The 27,728-nt window shown below is 33.3% G+C and overlaps 1 protein-coding gene across 4 annotated transcripts; it reads right to left on the bottom strand.

Annotated features, from left to right (window-relative positions):
• Positions 1-15,559: 15,559 nt before the first annotated feature.
• On the bottom strand, positions 15,560-21,642 carry LOC107889660 (histone-lysine N-methyltransferase ASHH1). Of its 4 annotated transcripts, none has more exons than XR_001681817.2 (11): positions 21,459-21,642; positions 21,300-21,364; positions 20,953-21,109; positions 19,661-19,747; positions 19,443-19,527; positions 19,264-19,357; positions 18,953-19,151; positions 18,398-18,432; positions 17,332-17,803; positions 16,168-16,429; positions 15,920-16,060 (listed from the first exon to the last, which is right to left on the bottom strand). XR_001681817.2 is itself a non-coding variant. In XM_016814179.2 (10 exons), exons 1-10 carry the CDS (start codon positions 21,459-21,461, stop codon positions 15,779-15,781), a joined length of 1,479 nt encoding a protein of 492 aa, XP_016669668.1. In that variant the 5' UTR covers positions 21,462-21,642; the 3' UTR covers positions 15,560-15,778. The 4 variants fall into 4 exon arrangements, 2 of the variants coding, with proteins under 2 accessions (XP_016669668.1, XP_016669676.1); XR_005914917.1 differs by having other exon boundaries at positions 19,661-19,738; XM_016814179.2 differs by lacking the exon at positions 16,168-16,429 and having other exon boundaries at positions 15,560-16,060.
• Between the last annotated feature and the right edge of the window lie 6,086 nt (positions 21,643-27,728).

Genomic DNA, 27,728 nt, shown 5'->3' with positions numbered 1-27,728 from the left:
TCCCTTTTTTAGTTGCTCCCCTCTTATTCTCTTCTGAATTACACCACCGGATTTTGTTGCAGATAGAGTAACCGCTCTCTTTCTTTTCTTTTCTCCTCACAATTCATGTGTGTTTTCTTCTCTTCTTTCTCCTCCTTTTATAGGGTAGATCTGTCTCTCTTAGCACACATATTTTGCTCCTCTTTTTTAGGGTGATTTATCTGGTACACATACAGCTGGCTAAGAGTGATGTGGATTGAGTGTTGCATCATCTTCTTGGAATTTCCATGCCATTTCTGTTGGAATTCTATCCCACCATTTGACGTGGCAATGTTTCACCTCCTTCGTTCTCTTTTCCTCTTCCTCTTTTCCTTCTTCTTGCCTTTTTCATCCTACCTACACCTACTACCAAAGACTACCAAACCTCTTTCCAGCAATTAAAAGTAACATAAATTTATAGTTGAAATACAATCCAAGCTTTAGTATGTAATGCACTAGTAATAAGTCTAAAATGCAAACATATTTTCTTAATTGCATGAAAATGTTTCAGGTTTAGAGGCCTGAAATATAACTCTTTTCAAGAGTTATCAGTCGTGTGTTCCACAGTGACTCTTTCTACCTCAACCTACGCAACCTCACTACTTTGTCTCTCAGCGGCCACCTCGCAAACTAGCCCCCATCTTAATCTCAGCAATAGCTAGGCACTTTTTAAGATCCCCAATATGTTTATTAATGATCTCATTTTCCTCCCTCACCTTAAGATACAACTTGCAACCTCTGGTCAACTCTTCCTTAGTCACTACCAGCTTCCTCTGACGAGCCTCTTCATATTTCAACCCCACCATGTTAACCTTAGAAAGCAAGAATTGCAGGGATGAGGATAGTCTTGATGCAGAGGGTACTCGTACGCTGCTTAGCCTCATAGACTCTAGCACAAAATCCTCATATCTGAAGACCACATCAATAGGATTATAAGGATACTCTCGTGCACTCAGCTCTCTGCGCGATAGAAATGAGCCCTCATTACCTTCAATCAACATTTCTTCAACAACGGGTATAGACAGAGTAACGCGAGGGACAGAAGGAGGGGTATCCTCATCAGGGGTAATAGGCAAGCTAGCAGGAAGGATAAGTGATAGACTAGCCATAGGAGGGGGTAAAGCTTCAACCACTGCAACAATAGGACTAATAGAGTTTACCCTACTTTTACTGTGTCACTCCAACTGTGCATTGCTCCCCTCCTCCTCACTCGTAAAACTGATGTGCACAGCCCCTGTGGTAGAAAAATTCATTGGTTCCTCTGTGACACCCCACAATATCAAGCGTAGCTCGTCAAAGCAATCATGAGGCTATGTACAACTCTCAAGCAGTGCACCAAGAGATTGGGCGACCTCTAAGTTATCACCAGACTCCACCCGTTAGAGCTGTAACCCTCCTAGCAATACTGAAAAGCATTCATTATCGTGATAAGATCCTTCAAAACCAACAGATGCCCAGTGCAAAGCCTTCGAAACTGGGCCACAACTTCATCTATGGAGAGAGCTCACCAGAATGAGCACATGTCTTGACTCGGCAAAGACCACTTGATTGGGAACCCAAATTCCTCACCATGTCAATTGCGAACTCAGACATACTTCCCCTGGTTCAGACAAAGGTTGGAAAATTGGTTCACAATAATCGTCTTCACCTTTTTCTAGGAGAGAAGTAATAGAACCCCGACGAGTTCTCCATATTGTGGCCCTTCAACTGATATAGATGTTGGAAAAGGGCGAGCAAGGGAACCTCACCACACCGAGAATAGTCAATGAAATATGCCATGGCAATCCACCAAGAAAAGCTCAAGAGTTGGCTAGGTGCAATCTTATAGTCTTTGAGCAGATTGCAGAAAAAAGGGTACAGTGGCAAGCGAAACCCAGCCTCAAGAACTTGAATCAGAAGAAGTAAGCTATCTTCGATGGTTTCGCACAGCCGATGCGATCCCTTTGGGATAGAGAACTCGTGTACAAAATTGGGAAATTTTATTCCCCGAACGGCCAAGACTTTTTACAGCTCCTCCTATTTAGTAGTGCAAGGATAAAGTTTCTCTGTCACCAGAACTAGAGACAGTCATTCTCGCAGTGGACAGACTAGGACTATCCGATTACTGATTCCTCTCATCCTCACCATAACTCGAGTAAAAGAAGAAAGAAAAAATTTAGAAAGAGAAAATGTTTGAAATTACATTTTTTTCAGGTTACTGGAAATGCTAGGCGTGAAAGATTTAGGGTTCCGAAGGCTTCCCTTTTAAAGAAAGATTTTTCATCCCGCTCTTTGACGATTTTCATAACCGAGGAAAATCAGTGATCTAGATGCGAGTCGATGGAAATGGTTCAACTTTCAATGATTAGATACACACTCAAAACCCACTCGCACATACGGCTGAATGATCGTTATGCATCACAGATCGCAAGCATACAAAGCAAGCTACATTAAAACTTGACATGATAGACCTAAGGTGCACCATTTTATAGCACCCCTTGGGCCCACTAAGGTGGGAGTATATTTTTATACTTTAGTAATCACCAACCTAGCCCTACTAGGGATTCGAGTCTCTACCCCATGCTCGGATAGGTCCCACCAGAAGATTAAGTGCAAAACGAGCCACGATAGGGCAGTAGGGCGAGTTTGCGGACCCTGCTCACAGAGCGATCTCACAAAATTAGCTTTTAAGGAAAATCCAAGGACCCAACTCGTAACACAAGGCCACAAATCCAGCTCGCAGGGACTCAAGGAGCTTGAAGAAAGGGGTCTCGTGTAACAACTCATTTTTAGTAAAATCAGAATAGTGGTTTTGGGACCACAAATCTAATGAGTAAATTATTATTTTATTATTATTTTAATATCTATGGAATGTTAGTAAGGTAGCATAAAAATTTTGTTAAGAAATTTTGACGTTTGCATGCCTAATTAAGTGAAAAGAACTAAATCGTAAAAGATGCAAAAGTAGAGTTCTCTTAGTAAAAGTGGAAAAATGGCTATGAAACTTTAATGTGAGAGGACCTAGATGGTAATTAGACCATTTCTATAGTTAATGGACATTCATGGAAAGGTTTTATTGAAATTTTAAATGTTTGTAAATGACAAAAAGGTAATTGAGTAATTAAGTTAAATGTTAAGTAAATTAAAGACAAAAGATATCATCGTCTTTGTTCCAAAAACCTAAAAGAACTGGTTTTTCATTGTTAAGAGGAGGGAGCTTTTGGCTATGGAAAATTTTTCATGAAAGGTAGGTTTTCAAGCCCGTTTTTAATGATTTCTATGTTTTTGAGGTCGTTGTAGCTTAATTTAACTAGTCCGGGGATCAATTTGCAAAATTGTTAAAGATTTAGGGTTTTTACATGAATGTGCTTGCATTATTTTTTATGTTTAATGGAAGATTATGAGTCCTTATTGATAAATAAAAAAGTTTTGTAAAGTGATTTTGGATGAAAATGGCATTTAGGGACTTATTTGTAAAAGTAGTAAAATTTTAAGTTAAATTCATGAGATAGTGGTTTGTATGAGTTTATAAAGATCCCTAGAAAAATTGGCTAGCTTGAGAAAATGATGAAAATGCTTAGATTTCAATTTATGACCTTAAGAACTAAATTATGAAAAGTTAAAATGTTAGGGGAAAAATAATAATTTTACAAAAAAATGAAATATGGACTGAATTGAATAATAGAAGTATTAAATGGATTGAATTTTCCTATTTAGGTCAAGATAGACCTTGTACGAATTTAGATCGAGGAAAAGCTAAAGCCTTAGATTGCTTGACTTCATTTTTACGCTCTGGTCGTCGAGGTAAGTTCGTATGAATAATTACAGTGTTAACGTTATTTTCTATTATATGTTAATATGTTAATTTTCATATAATTAAATGATGAATATCCAACAATGCTCTTATGGTTATCGAGTCCCGTTTGAACCCTAGGAATTCGTAGGATGCAAATGACATGTCATTAGGGTTTTCATGTTTCAAGTGCTGGTCTTGAATGGCTTATCGATGGCTGAGGTCCTGCATTTGTTGTGGATACTCCACAGCTCGTGTGGAATCGATGTAAAGGAAAGGTTACGGTTATATGTTTAGCACACTTCGTGTGAGCTTTCCCTAGTATCTGATGATATTCTAAATGGTTCAACGACATGAAAAGGAAAGGAACGGTAAACGTTCAAATGAACTAAATCATGTATTTATGAATTGGATTGAAATGTTAATCTTCAATGGAAGTATACTTATTTTCATGAAAATGATGAGTTCAAATGAAGTATGGTCATGTATAATGGCTTACCTTATGTTAATTCAAGTGAATTATGTTGAATACACTAACACGTGTTGTTGATGGTGCTTAGGCTTGTGCCAAGTTTATGGTTGGATTATGTTGTATTTAATATTAATGTTATGTATTGAAATGGTAAGTTATGTTCATGTTTTATGAACTTACTAAGCATTATGTGCTTACGTAGTTTTCTTGCTTATGTTTTATAGATAATCAAAAGCTCGATCGATTTGGAAGCTTGTCAGACATCTATCACACTATCCAAAAAATACATGGTAGGTTTTGATGTTTTGGCCAAGGTTATAATGGCATGTATAGGTGAACTTGTGTTTGACGCTTAGTTGAATGCTTAGATGTTGATTATGGTATGTATAAGTTGGTTGTTTTGGTACCATTTTGATTATGGTTGAATTGTGGCATTTTAGTGCTTGTGGTGCATGAATGGTATGGCTCAAATGGTAAGTTTATGTTGAAATGGTATAGGTCAAGATATGGTATGTTTTGAGATGGAAATTAACTAGTTGTTTATGAATGAAATGTGGTCAAGTATATATATGTTTGGGTAAATTTGTATGTTTACATTTAAGGTGCCTTGTATGGCATATTGGTTGAATGATCTTGGACTATTGAATTGGTCATTTTATGTTGGTTTTGGTCATGTTTTGATGTCTTGGTCATGTGTTCAAAATGATTTTAGGTGGTTGCATGAGTTGGTGTTGGAAATGGCTTGAATTTGGCCAATTTCATATCCACATGGCCTGAGACACGGGCGTGTGACTCAGCCATGTATCCCCTGTAGGTTTCAATGCATGCAAGTCAGGCTGTTACACGGCCTAGCACATGGCCTGGCACACGAGCGTGTATGGCTATTTCGAAGTTACACGGCCTGGCACACAGACGTGTCACTTGGCCGTGTGACCTAACTCAGAGAGTTACACAGGCTAGGACACAGTCGTATGTCCCTATTTTGATTGTTACACGGTTTAAGATACAGGCGTGTGTCTCAGCTGTATGAGTCACACGGTCGTGTGACCCCTTTAGTCCAATTTTTCTATTTTTTCTTAAACTTTCCAAATGTTTTCAATTTAGTCCTAGATTGTTTCTATAGTATTTTTAGGGCCTCGAGGGCTCGATTAAGGGACGATAGGTATGTGAATGAATGGTTTATATCATGTTTATGTCAATGTTTGAAATGTATGTATAATGTTCAGTTTGTATGGTAATGCTTCGTAACCCTATTCTGACGACAGATACGAGTTAGGGGTACTACATCGCGGGCTCCGCAGATACAGAGCCCGCCTAGAATGTCAGTCCTAGGAACAGAAAGGACCGCGTGCTCCATAGACATGTGGCCAGCAAACCTGGAGTTCGCAGAGAATGTCAGTACTAGGGACAAAGAATGCTAGTATTAGAGGCAACAAAGTCGAGACAAAATAGTGGGGCCCTACCATGAATTGTAATAGCATCTGTAACAACATGTATAAGTATTCGAACACTCCTATCAATTACAGATGAAAAATATTATTCAACAATATTGTAGTTTCTATGTCAAGATTGAAACTTTGGTTATTTTCAAAGAACCAATCAACTCACTCAAATCACATTCTTTTTATACTAATTCTAAGAAGAATCATAAATAAAATGTTTAGGTAATTTATAATTTTTTTTATAAAAACAAAAAAAAATGCCAAACAAAATGTTTCTATTATTCAACATTGAAACTTTAGGTATTTTATAATAAAATGTTTTTTTTATTTTAAGTTAAAAATTTAAGGAAGAAGATGACCTTTAGATTTTCTCAGTTCTTCAACTAATTAATTATTTTTATTTTTATTTTAACAAATAATTAGTACTAAACAAATTATATTTTAATTTTTTAAAATGGTATATGTGAATACCAAAATTTCATCGGGCCTTAATAAATAACTATTTTCAGCAAAATAGAAACCCTAGCCCCACCACTAGCCGTGCCGCCTCTTCGCGTCGTCCCCTCCACGTGCTGTCTGACACCTTTCTGCCATCGTTACCTACAAGGAAGAACAGACACGCAAAGCAGCAACAGAGAAACAATAGCAAAGAGAAATAATAAACAATGTAATATTGGCTATAAAGGCCATGGATTGTAACGTTTACAAGGGAGGGAGAAATCAAATACAAAAAAAAAATCATATTAAAACAAAAATAGTGATTTCAGATTTAAAAAAATATAAAATAAATAAGAACAAAGTTTTATTTTTTACATTTTGTTTCGTCAGGGTGTCGCCGCTAGGGCCACCGTCGGTTCGCAAGGCCGTCGAATCCTCTAGGATTCGGCCAAGGGCTGCGACGGCAAATGGTGGAAGTCGAAAGGCTTTCTCCCTTTTAGAGTTTTTTTAAAAATTTTATTTTGAAGATTGTGGGCTTTAAATCGGTTTTTATACAAAAAAAGGGTCAAAAATGGGTTCGGGGCAATTTTCGACCACCGTGGACGGTGGCACCACCGTCGGTGACCGGTAGCCAGCGCGGCAGCCAATGGCCGAATCCTCGACTGGAGCTAGGCCGGCCTAAGGAGATTTTAAGAGAAAATGAGAGAGTCTCTCAGTTTTTTTTAAATGAGATGAGAATGTTTTTTTAAAAAAAATTTGGCTTTCTATGCCCTGTAAAATGGCGTCATTTTGGGGCTGATCCCCATAGCCCAAAACGGTGTCGTTTCACCCATGACACGTGCGCTGACCCGACCCGCTCCAGAGAATCCGCGTGTTTTCAACAAAAGGTATATTTGCGCGGCCAGTCCTTCCGATTTTACAGCGCGTTTCAATTTAGTCCTATTTTTAATTTTCTATTTTTTTATTTGACCGTGTAATTTTGTTTTTGTTTCATTTTGGTTCTTTACGAAACGACGAACTTTGAGGACTGGAAATAATTTCTCTCTTAGTCCTCATCCCTTTGTGCGCGTTTTAATTTGGTCTTATTTCTTTTTTTCTTCAAAATTTATCCATCAAAGTTTTTTTTTGTTTTGACCCTTTAGCCATTTGATTCTTTTTTATTATTTTATTTATTTCATTTACTTTTAATATTTTGACATTTTTAGTTTAGTATTTTATGTACTTATTTTATTTACATTTATACTTTTAATTCCATTCTAATTCTAACTCAGCTATCGGATTATTCAAATTCAATCTTTTATAATTCCTATTTTATTTATTTACGTATTTATTTCTTTGTCTTTATTATATTTAAAAATTGGTATTGTCATTTCATGAGCATATTTTGTCGTTAGTATTATTATAGTTATCATTGTTATTTTTTATTTTATTTTTCTTTGATTGTTAATATTCATATTAAAGTGAAGTATTATGAATTGCTTATTAGTACATTTATCTTATTGTCATTCGTATTAACACTTTTTACGAATATTAGTACCATTGTTTATTCTTTTATATTTTACTACCAATTTACTTTAATCTTTGTCCGATACACAAATTTTGTTTTTTTCAATAAGCAATATTTCGTATTTTGGATTTTGAAAAGTCGTTTCCTAACTTATAGGGTTTCGATTTTCTCGATAAATTTGAATACACGAACCCTTTTTCAAACATAAGTTTTAATAATCTCGGGAAGTAAGAAAAGATCGTGTTCTAAATTACGGAATATGATTCCTTTTCTAAAGCCGAGATAATCAAATATCTTTTAAAATAATAAAAATTTCGGTGTTTATCCTCGTTTCGGGGATTTAAGACATTGCGTCCTAACTTACGGGACATAATTCTTTTTCCCAATTAATGTGAAGTACGCCCTTTTTAAAAAAAATTATTAAGCGGATTTAACAAAGGATCGTATTTTAAATCTCTTCAAAATTTTCAATTTTCGACATTAATACATTAATTAATCAATTAGGTACCAATTTTAGGCGTTACGAAGGTGCTAATCCTTCCTCGTACATAACCGACTCCCAAACCCGTTTTCTGGATTTTGTAGACCAAAAATTATTGTTTTAGTAAATTTAAACTTTTATTAAAATGATTAAATTATGAGGTGATCCGATCACACCTAAATAAAAAGGATTGGTGGCAACTCCATTTTCGTTTTAAATAAAAAGTCGACCCCTTATCAAAAAATTGGTTTCGATAGCTTGGCGACTCCACTGGGGACTAAAATAAAAGAGTTAAGCCACAAGTTAATTATTTCTTGTCTTTTTGTCGAAAATTGATAATTCGATTTAAATTTATGATCCTTTTGTTGCATTTCATCTGTCATTTTTGTGGTCTTTGTTATAATATGTTTGCTTTATTGGTTTAAGCCTTTTGATATATTTCGCATATTGCATAACATGACTACTCGATTATACCTTTTAAAGTGGGAATGAGAAACTACTCCTTCGTGAGGTTTTCACCTCCGCATGGGATAGTGAATCACTTTCGAGATACATCTGTACCTATGTCTTCGTGAGGTTTTCATCTTCGCATGGCCATAGGGAAATGTATTCCCCTAAACTGAACTCGGTCTATATGAGCTTCCAATGGGTGAAGATCGAGGAATCTACCGGTTCAGGTACCTTTACTTTAGAACCAAACCGCATATAGTGAGTCCTAAGAGCCTACCCTAGGTAAAACCACGCCAAACCCCTAGTGGTCATCCAAATAGGTGCTCTTTTTGTTATTTATGTTTTTGTAATGACGTGTTTTCTTTTGTTTTGGTTATGATTGCGTTGCATTTTCAAGAGGTGTTGATTCACGTTCAGTTGCTAAATAGAGAGCTTGACATGGATAATGGATTTCTTGATAAAGCGGAAGACAACACGGCTGCGTAAATATGGTCCAAGAAAAGGCAATAAGAGAAAGGTGGCAGCCTATGAGAGAGGCAGGTCAGAGATATGGACCACGTCATGAGCGAAGCTTTAGTTCGAGTACGAGAAGTGGCTAACCACTTGCAGACCCCAGCCATCTAAAACTTGAAATATGAATCGGAGTCAGATCAGGGATAAGAATTAGCTTTGTTTCTTAGGAAATTTAAGGTTTTAAGTGTGAAGGCGAGATTGTATATGTATCCGCTTTATGTAAAGAAACTTGTTTTCTAGTAAAGTTGTTCTAATGGGATTGAACTAGAATCAATGTTTCTGCATGCATCTTTTCCATTCATTAACATTACATTTCATTGCATACAATAAATTACCTAAAATCCAAAAGTGCTTTGAGTTTAGAACTCTAGTATAGAGCCTGATGGATGATAAAGAATTGGAATTCTTTGAAGATATCGATGGGTCGGAAGGGAAAGATGTTTGTGCCTTTGAAGAATGAACTAAAAATAAATAAAAACAAAAAACTTATCAAGAATTTGTTCCTACATCCCTAAAGGCGTTCTGAATAATTGGACTGTGGAGGAGATTCTTATAGTTTTTAGGACCATTTTAGAGTAATATTCAGAACACTCTTATTGCTCTAAGCCTGGAAGCAATAGAAATCCTTTTGTGAAAAAGGCACATGTCCACTATTTTTTATATCAACGAAATGCACCTTTGTGTCTTGTTTTGGCAAACATTCTTTTGTTCCTTCCATTTCATTCATACTCATACCACACAGATAATTATCCTTTGATTCATTGGTTCTTTGAGTCTTCCTTCATTCCTATAACAGGTCTCCAGATATCAATGATATGAGCGACACTGCTATTGACTCAGAACCTCCTTCTGAGCAAGATAGGTGTCTAGAGGAACCTCAGGACTTTAAAGATGACCGAGACTGTAGATTATCTCTTGATTTGTTAAGGATGGTAAGACAAGATAAGAAACAGATCCTACCTTACAAAGAATCAACCTACCTTACAAAGAATCAATGGAATCCATGGCCTTTCTCTATGTGGGGCATGGATGTTATTGGGCCGATCTCGCCAAAAGCTTCTAGCGGTCATCGATTCAACTTTGTGGTCGTCAATTACTTCACTAAGTGGGTGGAAGCTACTTCATATGCCAATTTCACAAAGTCGACAGTCAGTAAATTCTTGAAAAAAGAAATCATATGTCGGTATGGAATGCCAGAAATGATCATATCGAATAATGCACTAAATTTGAACAACAGCACGATATCAGAAGTTTGCAGTCTGTTCAAGATTAACACCATGTCGCTCCAAAGTGAACGATACAGTGGAGGCAAAAAAAAAAGAAAAAAAAGACCTCTACTGATGCAATGCCTTTCTCTTTGGCTTATCGCGATTTTGCCCATTGAAGTCGAGATTCCTTCTCTTCAAGTTTTTTTGGATCCAATCCCAATTGAAGAGAAAGGTTTAAAGTTATCCGTCATGGTCAAATGTACCAAAAATAAATGGTGCGAGCTCACAAAAAAAGGTTCGCCCCAGAGAATTCCATGAAGGGGACCTGGTATCGAAGAAGATCCTTCCCATACAAAAGGACTTCAGAAGAAAGTGGATGCCAAACTAGGAAAGACCTTATGTGAAAGGCCTTATCTGGAAAAGCGTCAATATTGACCAAGATAGATGGCAAGAACTTGCCTAATCCTGTGAATTCTGATTCAAGTAAGAAATACTTCACTTTTAAAAAAAAATGAAAAAGAAAAGAAAAGAAAAACAAAAAAAAAAGAGAAAAGGAAAGGAAAAAGGAGAGGCCAAGGTGAAAACTCGCAAAAGGCACCTTGAGACCAAAGAGGTTTTCAATTGAAAACCCAGGAATGGGCAATTCAAATTTTTGATCAAAGGTGGGGCATGTGGTAGTCATGTCCTTTCCGAATTAACAAGAAGGAGGGATGTTACATCTTGGGGCATCAACATAGTCTTCTAGGACTTCTAAACACATTCAAGTTCAAAGGGTCCTCGAGAAGTTTTGTGCAGAGAAGCTCATGCTACAATAATTGAGGCACTTATTTTCATTCATTTCGTATCTTAGCAAAATTTGCTATCTTGATTAATTTATTCATTTCGATTTTTGCTCTCAATAAAATTTTATCTTGTCCATTGTGATAATCTTTTTCAAGCATTTTTCATTGAAATAACGATTAATGGACTGATAATATTCAAGAAAAAAAAGTTCTGCATATAACTTCGAAAGCTTCTAAATAGTTCGAGGTTCTGAAACAAGACTATTATTTAGAACTAACCAAAGGGTTGGAAACATTTGAGAAAGAATAGTCTAAATTATGGCTATTTCTTTGGGTTTTCTGTCAAAGATACCAGCTGAACAAGAAGGCAGGGTAACACATCAGTGATAGAACCTTGATGAACAACGAGCAATGACAACTCAAACATTAAAAAGGGATCATTCTCATGACATTCTGCATTCATGAAAATATCATTCATACACATCTAATTAAGAGCATTTGATTCATTTTGATTATGACATCCTAAGCACTTGGCATAAATAGGCCCATGAAATGGATTCTACAGGTCATGTTCCCCAGAAAATAGATCAGTGAAACCACAAATCTTATACCCCTAAATTTGCAGTGGGATAGATTGAAGTCATCATAGTGAATCTTATCTCCCTGAAGTTGCAGTGGAATAGATTGAAGCCATTAGCCTTATCTCCCTGAAGTTGCAGTGGAGCAGACTGAAGATAACAAGTCTTATCTCCCTGAAGTTGTAGTGGATCAAACTGAAGATAGCGAATCTTATTTCCCTGAAGTTGCAGTGGAATGGATTGAATCTATAAATTGCAGATCTTATCTCTCTGAATTTGCAATAGAGCAAATCATAGCAAACCTTATCTCCCTAGAGTTGCAGTGGAGTAGGTTGAAGTTACAAGTCTTATCTCCCTAAAGTTACAGTGGAACAGACTGAAGATAGTGAATTTTATTTCCCTGAAGTTGCAGCGGAACAGATTGAAGCTATAAATTGCAAATTTTATCTCTCTAAATTTGTAGTAGAGTAGATCATATCGAACCTTATCTCCCTGAAGTTGTAGTGGAACGGGTTACAAATAAACCAATCTTATCTCTCTGAAGTTGCAGTGGAGCATATTAAAGCTACTAACCTTATCTCTCTGAAGTTGCAGTGGAGCAGGTTGAAGATACCAATCTTATCTCCCGAAGTTACAGTGGAGCAGATTGAAGCTACTAATCCTATCTCCTGGAAGTTGCAGTGGAGCGGATTAAAACGATGAATTCTATACCTCTAAGGTTACAGTAGGTCAGATTAAATCTACCATAACAAGTCTTATCTCCTCGAGGTTGCAGTGGAATAGACTAAAGCTATAAGGTAGCAAATCTTATCTCCCTAAAGTTGCAGTGGAGTAGATTAAAGCTACAAATCTTATTTCCCTGAAGTTCCAATGGAACAGACTAAAGCTACAAGCTACAAATCTTATCTTCCTGAAGTTGCAGTGGAGCAGATTAAAGCCACAAACCTTATATCCCCGAAGTTGCAGTGAGGCAGGTTGAAGTTGCAAGTCTTATCTCCCTAAATTTGTAGTGGAGCAGACTGAAGATAGCAAATCTTATCTCCCTGAAGTTGCAATGAAGCAGATTAAAGCTACAAATCTTATTTCTCTGAAGTTCCAGTAGAATAGATTGAAGCTACAAGTTACAAGTCTTATCTCTCTAAAGTTGCAGTGCAGAAGATTGAAGCAACAAATCCTATGCCTTTGAAGATGCAGTGGGTTAAAACAGGGCTGTTTGAAAAAAGAGAAGCATCAAATGGGTCAAGATTCTGCAAGACCCGACAAATTTCGCCCTTTGTAAAGTCTTTGCTTCATTTCCATTACACGACAATAAGCAAAGAGGGGCAGTTGTGAATGCCCAAATTTGACCAGGCCTTAATGAATAGCAACCCAATTACAAAAAAAAATAATAGCCCAAAAATTACAAGCCCAAAACCTAAACTATTTTCAGCAAAATAGAAACCCTAGCCCCACCACTAGCCACGCCGCCTCTTCGTGCTGTCCCCTCCATGTGCCGTCTGACACCTTTCTGCCATCGTTACCTGCAAGGAAGAACAAATATGCAAAGCAGTAACAGAGAAACAGTAGCAAAGAGAAATAATAAACAATGTAATATTGGCTATAAAGGTCATGGATTGTAATGTTTACAAGGGTGGGAGAAATCAAATACAAAAAAAAATCATAATAAAAAAAAGATGGTGATTTCAAATTCAAAAAAATATAAAATAAATAAGAACAAAGTTTTATTTTTTACCTTTTGTTTCGTCGGGGTGTCGCCGCTAGGGCCACCGTCAGCTCACAAGGCCGTCGAATCCTCTTGGATTTGGCCAAGGGCCGCGACGGCAAATGGTGGAAGCCGAAAGGCTTTCTCCCTTTTAGAGTTTTTTTTAAATTTTATTTTGAAGATTTTGGGCTTTAAATCGGTTTTTATACAAAAAAGGGGTCAAAAATGGGTTCGGGGCAATTTTCGGCCACCGTGGACGGTGGCGCCGTCACCGGTGACCGGTAGCCAGCGCAACGGCCGATGGTCGAATCCTCGACTGGAGCTAGGCCAGCCTAAGGGGAATTTGAGAGAAAATGAGAGAGTTTCTCATTTTTTTTAAATGAGATGAGAATGTTTTTTTTTAAAAAAAATTGGCTTTTATAAGCCTTGTAAAACGGCGTCGTTTTGGGGCTGATCCCAATAGCCCAAAACGGTGCCGTTTCACCCATGACCCGTGCGTTGACCCGACCCGCTCCAGAGAATCCACGTGTTTTCAACAAGAGGTATATTTGCGCGGTCAATCCTTCCGATTTTACAGCGCGTTTCAATTTAGTCCTATTTTCAATTTTTTATTTTTTTATTTGACCGTGTAATTTTGTTTTTGTTTTATTTTGGTCCTTTATGAAACGACGCACTTTGAGGACTGGGAATAATTTCTCTTTTAGTCCTCATCCCTTTGCGCGCGTTTTAATTAGGTCTTATTTCTTTTTTTCTTCAAAATTTATCCATCAAAGTTTTTTTTTTGTTTTGACCCTTTGACCATTTAATTCTTTTTTATTATTTTATTTATTTCATTTACTTTTAATATTTTCACATTTTTAGTTTAGTATTTTATGTACTTATTTTATTTACATTTATACTTTTAATTCCATTCTAATTCTGACTCGACTCTCGGATTATTCAAATTCAATCTTTTATAATTCCTATTTGATTTATTTATGTATTTATTTATTTATTTCTTTGTATTTATTATATTTAAAAATTGGTATTTTCAATTCATGAGCATATTTTGTCATTAGTATTATTATAGTTATCATTGTTATTATTTATTTTATTTTTCTTTGATAGTTAATTTTGGTATTAAAGTGATGTATTATGAATTGCTTATTAGTACATTTATATTATTGTCATTCGTATTAACACTTTTTACGCATATTAGTACCATTGTTTATTCTTTTATATTTTACTACCAATTTACATTACTTTAATCTTTGTTCGATACACAAATTTCGTTTTTTTAATAAGTAATGTTTCGTATTTTAGAATTCGAAAAGTCGTTTCCTAACTTACGGGGTTTCGATTTTCTCGTTAAATCTGAATACACGAACCCTTTTTCAAACATAAGTTTTAATATCTCGGGAATTAAGAAAAGATTGTGTTCTAACTTACAGAATATGATTCATTTTCTAAAGCCGAGATAATCAAATATCTTTTAAAATAATAAAACTTTCGGTATTTATTCTCGTTTCGGGGATTTAAGAGATTGCGTCCTATCTTACGGGACATAATTCTTTTTCCCAATTAACGTGAAGTACGCCCTTTTAAAAAAAAATTATTAAGCGATTTTAACAAAGGATCGTATTTTAAATCTCTTTAAAATTTTCAATTTTTGACATTAATACATTAATTAATCAATTAGGTATCAATTTTGGGCGTTACGAGGGTGCTAATCATTCCTCGTACGTAACAAACTCCCGAACCCGTTTTCTGGATTTTGTAAACCAAAAATTATCGTTTTAGTAAATTTAAACTTTTATTAAAATGATTAAATTATGAGGTGATCCGATCACACCTAAATAAAAAGGATTGGTGACGACTCAATTTTCGTTTTTAAATAAAAAGTTGACCCCTTATCAAAAAATAATTTCGACAGTGTACAATACTTTTGATGTGATAAATTGTGCCACGTGATATCTAATGATTGATTCGCATGTCAAAAAAAATGCCATGTAGATTTTTGTTAACATATTTAACGAAACTGTATAATATAAGTACTTAAAATTGTAAACTTTTTAGATGTCAAAAATGAGAATTTTTGATAGTTTACCAAAAAAATACCCTAAAAAGAAAATATCAAATCGCAACCCCATATGGGCAAAGTCCACAAAACCTAAACTCAGTTTTTTTCTTTTTTAGAATTCATCTCAAAAGATAATATAAATAAAATCACATGGATTGATAATTAAAAATTATTACATCTAAATTACTACAAAATCAGATATTACAAAATACAAATTAAACATAACCTATTTAAACCAAAATAACTTTGAACAGGACATGACAAGACACATAAATAGATTTAAGCTAGAATAAATTTGCCTTTTTTTGATCAGTTAGTCTGTAACATTGGTTTCGTAAACGTAAGAGCTTCAATCTTCAAAATTCCAACTTTACTTCAGTATCATTATTGCCTCCGTGTCCTTCCGGTTCACAAGGCTTCACTTGTTCACATGCCTTTTGCGGAGTGCAGACAATATTTCTGAGAATTGAAGAATGAAAATCAAATTCTATCTTCAGTTTGGAGCAGGACGCTTCGATCCACTTCTCAGCAACACTGGTCGATACACTGTCTTGGTTATCCCTCTCATGTTCTTCAATTGCAGGGCGTATATCATTGTACAAAGAAGCTAGTTGGGAAGCTGCTTCATTCTTCATTTCCTGCACCGCGAGTCCAAAAACCCTAAGGTCAGCTGTTAAAAGTCTACTCCGTCTCAACATTCAAGCCAAATATGTTTCAACTTTAAATCCATTCTTCAGTCACCCACCAAACAGAGAGGACACGATCTTGCAACAATTGTATCCATGCATCTTGATATCATGTTTTCAGCATTGTTTCTTAGACTGATGCTCTATGCCCTCCAAAACCCCAACATCAGGTGAAACAAGGGGGCTAAAGAATAGGGTTTCAGTTTCTAGTAGTGTGATCAGAGCATCCAGCATTTCAATTACTATGTATATGATAATGTAATATTATAACCTTTCTTCTTAAGTGCTACTCTCAAAATATGCAAATATTTGAATCAAGGCCTGTCATTAGTCCATAACACAACTATGAGATTTAAAGTAAAAAGCACTACATATATACAATTATCAACCCATAAATGGCATCCAGAGATTACAGATCGTTTTACAACCAATCTTCAGAAAGCAGGACATGATGAAACTGATGTACCACTATAAGCATCTATTACTATCATGACATTGCTCATATGTCAAAAAGTTAGTGCAGTACACACGTCAGTAGAATTACTCGACATAAGGGTTAAGAAATTTATAAATAAAATAGTTTGTGATATTTTAATATCCACAACCAAACATTTCAAAATTAGACCTTTTTTTGTTCCCCAGATATCCTAAGTTTAATGTACTCTACATTTCGGTTTTGGAAACAGCCCTCGTTATAAAATCTGATGCTTGTTACTTTTTACCAATAACATCAAACATCATAAAAATAGCCAAGGAATATTTATTTAAAAACTACCATCAGGAATAAAAAGTCCGTCTTTACTTAAATCCAACACAAAATCATTACACTCATTACTTGTTCCCCAAAAAATACGAACTAGGTAGAAACAAAAATAATAGAAACTGAAACATTTGAGTTTAAACATCAAAATGCATATTTAGTATGAAAAAATTTCCCAATCCTAATATGGGAATTTTTAACACCTGAAGATGAAAAGATTAGAATGAAAATACCAGTCTAATCATGTATATGACTTTAACCAAGAACAGCACAATTCTTATGGCATTGCCATGGCATTGTAAATGATTGTTGCTACCAACTGTCCGCAGTTAGCTCATATCTTCAAAAATGAGCTTCTGTGTCCTAGTGGACACTGGACAGTAATCATTAACCTCAAGTTGAGATTACCTCATAGATGCAAAGTGTTGTCTAATCAAGCCAACAGGAAAATAGGCAATCATACCTCATATCTGAAGACTTCCTCTTGTGCTTCTTTTGATGCTAAGAGCTTAGCAAGATGTTTTAAATCAATTTGCTTCTTTGAAAGATGTTTCAACTTTCCATTTGAATAATGCTGCGACTTTTTCTTAAGCATTGGCCCTGATCTAATGTGATAATTCCGGCATGCACTGTTACTTCGGATGCGAGATATCATAGCATTCTTTTGTGAAAAAGCCTGCTGAGCATCTTGAGAATACAAGTTTATATCTTTAGGTGATTCAATTTTCAGTGTATTCACATCTACCCCTTCCATGGGAACTGTATCAATAGTAGACTCCAACTGGTGCTTAGATTTCAGATTAACATCCATTGTTATGGACTGTTCACTTTTAGTATTAACATCATTCTCAGAATTCAAATTTATAGCTTTCAGGAGCTTTGTGGCAGGCTCATCTTCTGCAGAATCATACAACGGGATTTTTTCAACTGAATACCTGCCAAGCAAGCATTTTTAGGTTAACATGATAACAAAATTAATCCTATGGGAATGCATATTACACATTCTTAAGTATAGAAATAGGACGGCACTAGCACCATCCCGGGAGTGATAAAATAGACATTAAGAAGATCACAAAGTATGGAAATAAAAGCTTTCACAGACAGGCCAGAGGTTTTTTTCTTTTTTGTCTTTTTGGTTAAAACAGGCCAGAGGTTTAAGTCTTTAAGACGGAGTACTTAAACTTCTGTCAAAAAATTTAATAAGTCCATACAGGCCAGAAGGGTTGAGTATTCCATCAATTCAACCAGCTGGACCCAGGGTCAATCTCAATAGAAAACAGCTATACTTTATGCATAACTGTTGACACAAGTATACATATAATATTGTTAAGCATAATCGTTTATACAATTTCTGGCATATAAATATGGCAGATTCCATTCCTTTAAAATGTACGGTGAAGATGTTGAGAGATTAAAGTGCCTACAAATGCATTCTAAACATATAGATAAAACAAAAAAAAGACTGTTAACTTGATGAAAATTTCAAGATGAACAAAAATTAGATCATAAAAGAAAGGAATATTTATTACCGTTCATCATCATCTTCCCATAAATAGGTATCCTCCTGTTTAACAGATTTTGTAGAAAAATTATTAAATTACATGAATAAAAGAGAAACAATACAATGATAGTTGCACAGACACACAACGAAAGGGGGGAGTGTTATAGCAAACAAAACCAAGAAGAAGAAACAGTATACTGAGGAAGTGATAACTGTAAGCCAACAAAACCATAAATATAGTTTCAGACTAGCAGAAGATATATCCATGCGTAAGGAGATATGGGACACGGTGGCTATCAAATGACAAATACTATATGGCATGAGCTATATAAATGTAAAAGTTCTTTTCTATATTCTCCATGTCCATTTTACATTCGAGGGTCATGGTTGCCCCTCCCAACAATGCCGTCTCAAAAGGTTCGAACCTGTATTCTCCGTTGGAAGTGCAATGTGCCTTACCACTGCACCCAACATCTTACTTTAAATGACAATTTTTTTGAACAGAACATACAAACTAAACCATAATTTCATGTCTTTATTAAATCTCAAATAAATTCAAATCTCAAGCAGCTTAAATGTTTACCTGAAAGCCACGAGACTTTGCTCCAAGAAATCCTGAACAGTTGAGTGCACCACAGAGGCAGCGAACTTTTGCACCACCATACCATTCAAAGTTATAATCATATGCAAGCTCAGTTCCAATTGGAATATCTTCTTTTGCAAATATTCCAACTCGTATTTCTCCCAAAACAGTCCACTTCCTAGTCTCACAGTTCGGTTGGCTACAAACTTAAACAACATAATTTAGCCAGTGTAAATTTGGCAAACAAACAACCAAAAGATATTAGACCTAAGGAGACTAAAAGCTGAGAATTTAAAGCAGAAGGGGCTCACCATGAGTGGTTGATGAATCTAGCAAGGTTTCCCTTTTTGGTGGCATCAATGGATTCAGAGCCATTCAGAGAAATAATAAATGCATCCTTAAGACCTGCATCAAGTGAAGATGAAGGTTACTAGTCTTTTCTTTTTTTGGCCAGAAAAAAAGTTACAATTCTATCGAAATTCTAGTTCACCTTGATTTTCATAAGCTTGAGATCTTCGCTTTGCTTCTTTCCAAGATATTACTTCTCCACAGTACTCAACAATAAATTGTCCAGTCTGCTCAATGTGAAAGCAGATCAGCATGAGGAAAGCAAGGATTGAAACAGAGAATGATTGAACAAAATAATTGATGCCAGATCCAGAGATTGATCCCAAAGATTAATGCCGAGTATTGGTTGCCAAATGTTACCTTTATATATTCAGCAGCAAGCAGACCCCAACCACGACCCTCTGTTTTAAACAACGTAACTCTAGCATATTGGCATTTCTGAAATTTCTTTTAGAAAGGAATATAATATAGTGCATTAACCGAAATGTGTTAGTCTCATACCAGAAGAAACTCTTTGTCTCTTATAATCAGTATCGTCAAGCAAAGCAAATAAATAATGAAACAGGTCTTCCCTAATATTTAATGGAAACTCAAATGTTTCTAGAACATTCTAGGAATAATTAGTTCTACACTCAACAGCATAAAAACTCTTGTTCCGTATTTACCCGTTAGTGAAGTTTCAAGACATAATTAGTCCATCATAAGCAAGCAAAAGAACTTAAACGTACGGCATTTCTATTCATTGATAGATATACCAAGCTAGGGGTGAGCAATCGGCGAAGTTGGTGGGTTCAGTCAGTTTGGTTGGATAAGTTGGTTAACTGACTTTTTTTTTACAAAAGGTTTTTTCATCTTCCTTTTTCTTTTAAAGTTATTGGATTTATAATAAATTTGGACTGGATTGGGTTGGTTTTGTAAATTGGATCTGGTTTAACTTCATTATATATGTATATTTATTATATCATAAATATATTTAAAATAAATAATATATATTAAGTCGGTCAGTTTGGTTGTGAAATTCAACAATTGATAACCGACTGACTAAACCATTTTAACTAAAGCCTTATCCAACTTAATCAATAAACCAGCTTTGATGGGTCGGTTATGTTGATTATAACTGATTCCTGCTAGCCCCTAGACCAAGCTGAAGAGAAAGTTAGTAGAAAATATAGGTTCTACTTCGAATAAGAGTCTGACCCTTTTTCTATAAACAGAACATGGAACCTGGAAGCAACGAAATAGAATTGAAATGACTTGAAGGAAAGTTGAAATTGCAAGTAAAGATGATTAAAAAAATTGCAATTAGCTTCTTATGACATGTCAAGCACAATTGAACCAAACAAACTAGATACAGTAAGTAATTAGTTCCCCTTAGAGTCAAATATTCAGCTCTACACAAATTATACTGAAAGCTAATAACATTCACTAAAAGGAACATAAAGACCGGGAAGAAAAAAACAATTATCATGTGTAAAATGAACACACTTATATTACAGATTCACGGAGACATGTCAAAGCAATGGGATTAATCAACAGACCTACCATACATAAATCCACATAAGAAAACGCACATACAACAAGCACAAGCACATAACCTCGTAGACCCATACCCCCAGTCCACCTTGAAGCACACTCATGCCAAACGGTCTTACCTGATTCTTGCAGTAAACACCGCAAGGACAATAACCGGGTGTACATTCTGTGCTTGTTAGTACATTCAAGCACCTCTCTCCACATGTACTATCAGGATCACTAAAGTCAAATTTGCACTCGCATATAGCAATATCTTCCTCTTTTTGCTTTTTATGTCTGCAAAAGAATGCAATTTTGGATACCAATTAGGTTATCCTTGCGTAAATTAAAGCAAAGCAGTATCGAAAAAAAAAGGCTCCAGAATGCATAAAATTGCTGCATTCCAAATAATTGAAACTGAAAACACCAAAGCAGCAACGAGCAACATGAGGTTAGTTTAAAAAGATTATGATCAAAAAAATCTTACTTTCGATATGAGAATTCGTTTTGAAAAATGTGTTCATATTGAGGAAGGTCTTCATTCTCAGGATCCTTTAACAAAACAATATAATGCTGTAATAAAAATTCTATAAAACCAGCACCTCTAGGAAAATAATCATAATCATAATCATAATCATAATAATACCATTGGAGAGCTTCGTTACCCGGACTCGGCAATTTGGGGAGCAGTACCTGTGTCGACACGGATTCCGACACGGGATACGGGTCAGATCCGGCAAAAACCAGCGGACGGCGGTGAGAACTGAGATGAGAAGAGAAGAAAACTGATTAGCGGACTATTTGAACAAAAAATTAGGGAATGGGTAAACTACTCAGTGGTCGCCCAACTTTTAGTGAGTTTTCATTTTGGTCACTTAAAAAGAAATCTTTACAATTTAATCACTCAATGTTTAGAGCAATTTTACCCAAACATAGACCTGGCAAAACAAGCCTGCGATCGAAAGCCCGCCCATGTCAATCCAAGCCCATAACAATCTGAGCTTGAGAAATTCGAGCTTGTAACATATATGAGCCCAAAAAAAGCCCGAACCTAAGATAAATTCGACCTAAAGCCTAAAAAAAATCTGAATTTATAACTAAACAGCCAGAATATACATTAGTTAATATACATTTATGATATTGTTTAAAATTAAATTAAATAAATAATAATTCTTTATTTTATGTAAATGTATTCATAACTATAGCATATTTATGTTAAAATTTTATTAATGAGAAAATTAATTAATAATAAATTTTTATGTTAAATTATGAAGTGAAACAAAATTTTAAAAACAATAATTTAATATAAAATATTTTAATACTACAATTATATATTTATAATAAATATATAAAAGCAATAATTATTAAAATCTATAAAATTTAATTTAATGATAATATAAAATAAATTATATAATGACATAATATATTAAATAATAATACAATAACTTGTGTTATACTTATCACAAATGACTAAACATGAATTATTATATGATATTAATAATATTACTGATAAATTTAATTTTAAACCATATGTATTTTAATAAAAAATTATCTACAATAACATAAATTAAAAAATTTAAAAGTTGTTTAATAATTAAAAGAAAAAATAAAATATCCAAATAGAATATATTAATAAAAATAATTTGAAATTCGTAAAGTTTTTTAAAGTCATACTAATATGTAAATTCGATTCTTAATATACTTACATAAAATCAAGTTATTTTAAGTACAACTCCCAAGTTTCAAATACGGGCAACATCCAAAATTTCAACTTATAATCACAATGAAAAAAATTCAAAGTTTTGTAAATTATTATTTTTTAATTTGTATCAAGAATAAAAAAAAATTCAAAAAGTAGAATATCTAATTGCGGTTGATTCTACGAGCAACATCATATTTTTAATTTTATTTTGGTTATCTAATTTCAAGATTACTTTTATTTTGATCACACAAAAAATTTCTTTTTTTTCAAGTACTAGTCGGAGTGAAAAAAATATTAATGATTAAAGTGAAAAAGCTATAGAAATTAAAATAATGTATTAAAAATGTCAAATTGCACTTGTTTACCCTCTTGTCAAAAGTTTTATTTTTTCAATATTGAAATTTTAAATTTTAAAATATCTAAATCAATTAAATAACTTGTTGAAAAATTTTATCACTTAATATTGTCAGCTGATTTGTTATTATAATATTGAGATTAATTAAATTAGTTAATTTAATCTCCTTCTAAAATTTAAAATTTTATTTTATGTTTCTAAATTAAAATCAAGTCAAATAACTCATTTTTAATAACTGTCTACCAAACTCAATTTTTTATTGTATGATCTTAAATCTTTCATGTTAAGTTAAAAGTAAAGAAAAAAAATCCTTGCAAATTAATTAACTTTATCTTCCATGTCGAACAAAACCCAAAAGTTTTTCATTACTTTTTTACCCAAACGAAAAGAAAGTAATTTATTTAATTAATTGTAAAAAAAATTCGTTCCTTTTAACTTAACATGGAAGATTTGAGATTATATAATTAAAAGAAATTTAAGTTTCATAGACATCTATTAAAGGATAGTTTGGAAACATAAAATAAATTCTAAAATTTAGAAGGAGATTATATTATTGAATTTTATTAATTTCAATATTATAGTAACATTCGGTTGACATTATAAAAGGAAAATTAATTCAATAATTTATTTAATTGTTTTTGATGTTTTGAAATTTAAATTTTCAAAATTGAAAAAAAAATAGAATTTTCGGAAATGGGATAAACAAATACAATGTGCCAAATTTTTAATGCATTATTTTTAGTTTCTACTGATTGTTTCCTTCAATCCTTAAATTTCTTTTACCGGGATCAAGACTTGAAAAAACTTCGGTGACCAAAATGAAAGCAACTTAGAAGTTAGGTGACCAAAATGAAAATGTAAACATGATGTAAACATGATTTTGATTTTGCATGTGCAGTCAGTTGTTGTAAATGATTTAATGCTTGGGTGACTAAAATGAAAGCTCCTTAAAAGTTGAGTGATGAAATTATAAGGATTTTTTTGAATGACCAAAATGAAAACACTTTAAAAGTTAGGTGACCAACTAGGTAGTTTACCCTATTTATATTTACATGCATAGTTCTAAAGACAAGAGAATAATATATATATATAAAGTTTAAGGGTCATTTTGGATGAACGGTGTGTTTACCTACTGTTAGTGTAAAAACAATAGTGATGGTGAAATTAAATACTGTAGTGTGAGGCAAAAAGAAAACTAAACTTATCACAGTGGAGTTAAACGCCCATCCAAAGGGACCCTAGATATGGCAAAGGTCACCTATACTCTTTCGAAGTTTAAAATTCAATGTCATTTTTTTTATTTAAAAATTTTGGTCACTCCAATTTTTTCATTAAAGATGCTGATGTGATTATTATAAAAAAAAGTAAAATAATTTTTTTAGCTCTCAACATTTACATATTTTTTTATTAATTTTTTCATCGTTCTTTAAAAGCACTTAAACAATTACAAAAAAAATATTTTAAAAATTAAATGCTTTTTCTTATTTTCAATAAAAATATTAAAAAATTGTGAAAAATTAAAATATTTTTATAAAATTTTAAAAATATTAAAATTTCTAAAAATTCAAAAAATATGTTATTTACTCCATGAATGGTAATAAAGTCTCTCCAAAGTTTAAGCTATTCATTTTGTCCATATTGAATCAAATTTGAACAATTTTTTTATATTTTAAATCAAACTAATTATATATCAAAAAAATATTTTTATGTAAATTTAATTATAAAGGATCGAACAATAGTTCAAAATAATGGTTCACCTTCCAACAAATTGTAAAATATATTAAAAAAAGGATGTATATTAATAAAATATTAAATTTAATTTAAAGCACATTAATGAATGTTGTAAAATAAAGAAAAGCTTGTGGATTAAAAAATAACGTTGAAGGGAAAATAGAGATTGGAAAATAGTTTAGGAACAAATATAAAGTTAGACACTTTTGCTTTTTCTTATTATATTGTGCTATTAATTGTGCAAGAAAATGCTTTACTTTCAATATCATTTAAGCTTTGTTTCTCATTACTCTTTAAAAGTGTTTTTGAGATAAAAAAATAGGAAATTATCGAATATATAGGTACGTTGCTAACATTAATAAGGCAATCAATGTTGAAAGAACTAAGGAGTTGATTCCAAAACCCAATCCAAGTTTCAATATTAATAAGTGTTTAATCAAACTCTCAATACAATCTCTAATGAGATTAAGGTTTTAAAAGCCAATTATGAAACCAATGATGAAAGAAAGGTGTTTTCACCCAAAACCTAATCACAGTTAAAAGCACCATGATTCAATCAATCAAAACTCCAAGTTTGACAATTAGTGTACTTCAAGGTTTATGTTTGAAAATTATGTTATGATAGTAAATGAATACTTTGATCCAAGGCAATTTGCATATGATAATGTTTGAGTTGGGTGAGGAGTTTAGTAGGGTATTTCCTTCTTCTTCTTTTTCATTCAATATTGTCGAAAACAAGTTCAATTTAAAAAAATGTTGGGGTGTCATTGACTCATGCCTTATTTCAAAATAAACCTTCTGATTTTGGTGGTAAACCCATGATTGTAGTTTCTAAGATGGGTGGTAATGATGTTAATAGATGAACCAATATGGAAAATAGTAGAGGTTCACCAAAATTCTATAGAGTGAATGAAAATGGTAATGCCATTGTACCCTTTATGAATATCCTCTTTTCAATGATGTTTAAGCTTACCATGAGAAAGGCATTGTTTTTTTTTTTGTTAGGCAGCAAGGTTGAGTTTTACCTTAACTAGTTTTGTTGAAATGTATGCTTTGAACTTTAGGGTGAATAGGGGCTGAAAATGTTGGAACGATTGTGGAGTGAGAACTTTCTAATCTAGTTATGAAGAAGTGGAACATCAAAAACATTGACTTTGTTACTCGAATTGTTGTTTAATTTTCTCAAAAATCCATCAATTCGATCATTAACACCTATATGAATCATCAAAAGTATAGAAAACTATTTCCAGTTCTATATTTTGATTCGACTCGTTTGAGCCCACACTTGAAGTAGCTCATGGTACGAGAATAATAGAAAAGATTGTTTGGTTGAAAGCCGAAAATGATAAGGATCCGTCTATCCGAAAACACAAGTGCAAATTCGGTCTAGGGTTTATTGTATAAATATCACAAACTAGGTTGGTCTTCAAAATTTTTATTTTTCGCTATGTAAGAAAACCGTTTTCGAATCAAATTTTTTCCAACAAACATAACACGAATATCACGAAAACCGGAGTGCAAATAACAAGAGCATAAAAATTCTAGAAACATGGGCACATAAGTGCTAAGTAATAAAAGTACAAGAATGTTTATCACAAAAGCATGTAAATGCTTATTTTCCACCTTCTCTTTTTAATCGCACTTATGAAGTTTCTTCATAATTTTATTTTTATTACACTTTCAACTTTTAAAATTCTCATTTATTTTACGATATTGTCATTACAAGAATGATTCATGAAATATTTATTTGATTCATAATTAACACAAGTACACTTCACTTAAAATTTACTCACTTTTTACATGATAGTTATATACATGTATTAAATCTTATATCACAATTATGCTTTTAGACTTGATTATGCTTTATTATAACTCGGTCATAATTTTCTAATTCTTTTCACAATTAATTTTTCATAATTTCTCACATAAATTGTTATTATACTTCTCATGCTTTTTCCTTCACTTTTCCTTAGGTTCAATATTAATCTACATAAGCACTAAATAAACACTAAATTCACCATACTTATTCACGAATATAACATTTCACAATTTTCATGTTTTCGTTACACTTTTACATTTCATTCAAACTAGTCCTTTATTACACTATTTAAAGAATATATATGAATTTAATCATTGACCGCCACCAAACATGCGAATGTCTAGGCTAAAAATACTGTAACAAGAAAAATAGAAAATACAACAGTGGTGTCCACAAGTATACGAGTCAAATTGTAATATAGTAAGTTTACAACAAAATACTTTGAGAAGTATGCTGAGGATTGTACTTAAGGAATAATGGATTAAACTTAAAATTATTTTATACATGAACATGGCTAAATAGTAATAACTGAACATTATAGTACGAGAAATAATGAGAAATTTGAATATCAACAATAACATAAAATTACTGAAAATAAATTAACAATCGAATTAAATCTCAGATTAAGAAGAAGATTAATTCTCATTGGTGTCAATAATTAACTTCAAAACTTGAGTTTTAATAAATTAGCTAATAACTAACAAATTATTACCTCTTGACATCTGATTGATTAATTAGTTAACAAAAACCACTTATCTCTCGACCTCACAATTTAAACCAGGATAAATTACGAGGTACTTGGTAAACTATTCTCTTGACCACATTTACCTAGATTACTTATTAGGGTTGTCAATCTTAGGGATTAAGCATGCATAATTTAAGCCAACTAATTCTATGATAATCCCAATTTTTAATTAATTACTCTTACATCCGATTGTTAACCTCCCTAAGAAATTTAGCTACTCATGAATCTAGATGCATTTCCCCAACAATTAATTTAAACATGCAAACATAAATTAAATTAAAAAGAAGGAAAAAGAGAAATTGACCCGTTTCGATTTTGAATGCACTCGGAAGCCAAAAATCCTTTGACAGTCGTCGAGATATCGTCGATTGCAATAGAAAACTAAAAGAAAAATATCAATAATTGAATAAACGATAGCTTAGATTCAAATCAAATCCAAGTCTGAAAACAAGAATGAAAAGTTGTTTTGAATCTAATCTAAATTCTAATAAAAACTAAATCTACTAATTAATAATCTAAGAACGACCTCTTCAAACTCAACATAGACCTTACTATATATAAACC

The sequence above is a fragment of the Gossypium hirsutum genome, chromosome D06 (assembly GCF_007990345.1).
Source record: "Gossypium hirsutum isolate 1008001.06 chromosome D06, Gossypium_hirsutum_v2.1, whole genome shotgun sequence".
Lineage (NCBI taxonomy): Eukaryota > Viridiplantae > Streptophyta > Magnoliopsida > Malvales > Malvaceae > Gossypium > Gossypium hirsutum.
Note: the sequence above shows the minus strand (reverse complement) of the source record. Positions and strands in the feature narration are given on the sequence as shown.

What these genes read in the sequence shown, in the direction of transcription:
- LOC107889660 (XM_016814179.2), bottom strand. An exon ending in AGATTCATCAACCACTCATG is followed by an intron (nt 19,152 to 19,263) that starts GTGAGCCCCTTC and finishes TTAAGTTTGTAG; the next exon opens with CCAACCGAACTGTGAGACTA. An exon ending in TGGGAAGATGATGATGAACG is followed by an intron (nt 17,804 to 18,397) that starts GTAATAAATATT and finishes CTTGCTTGGCAG; the next exon opens with GTATTCAGTTGAAAAAATCC.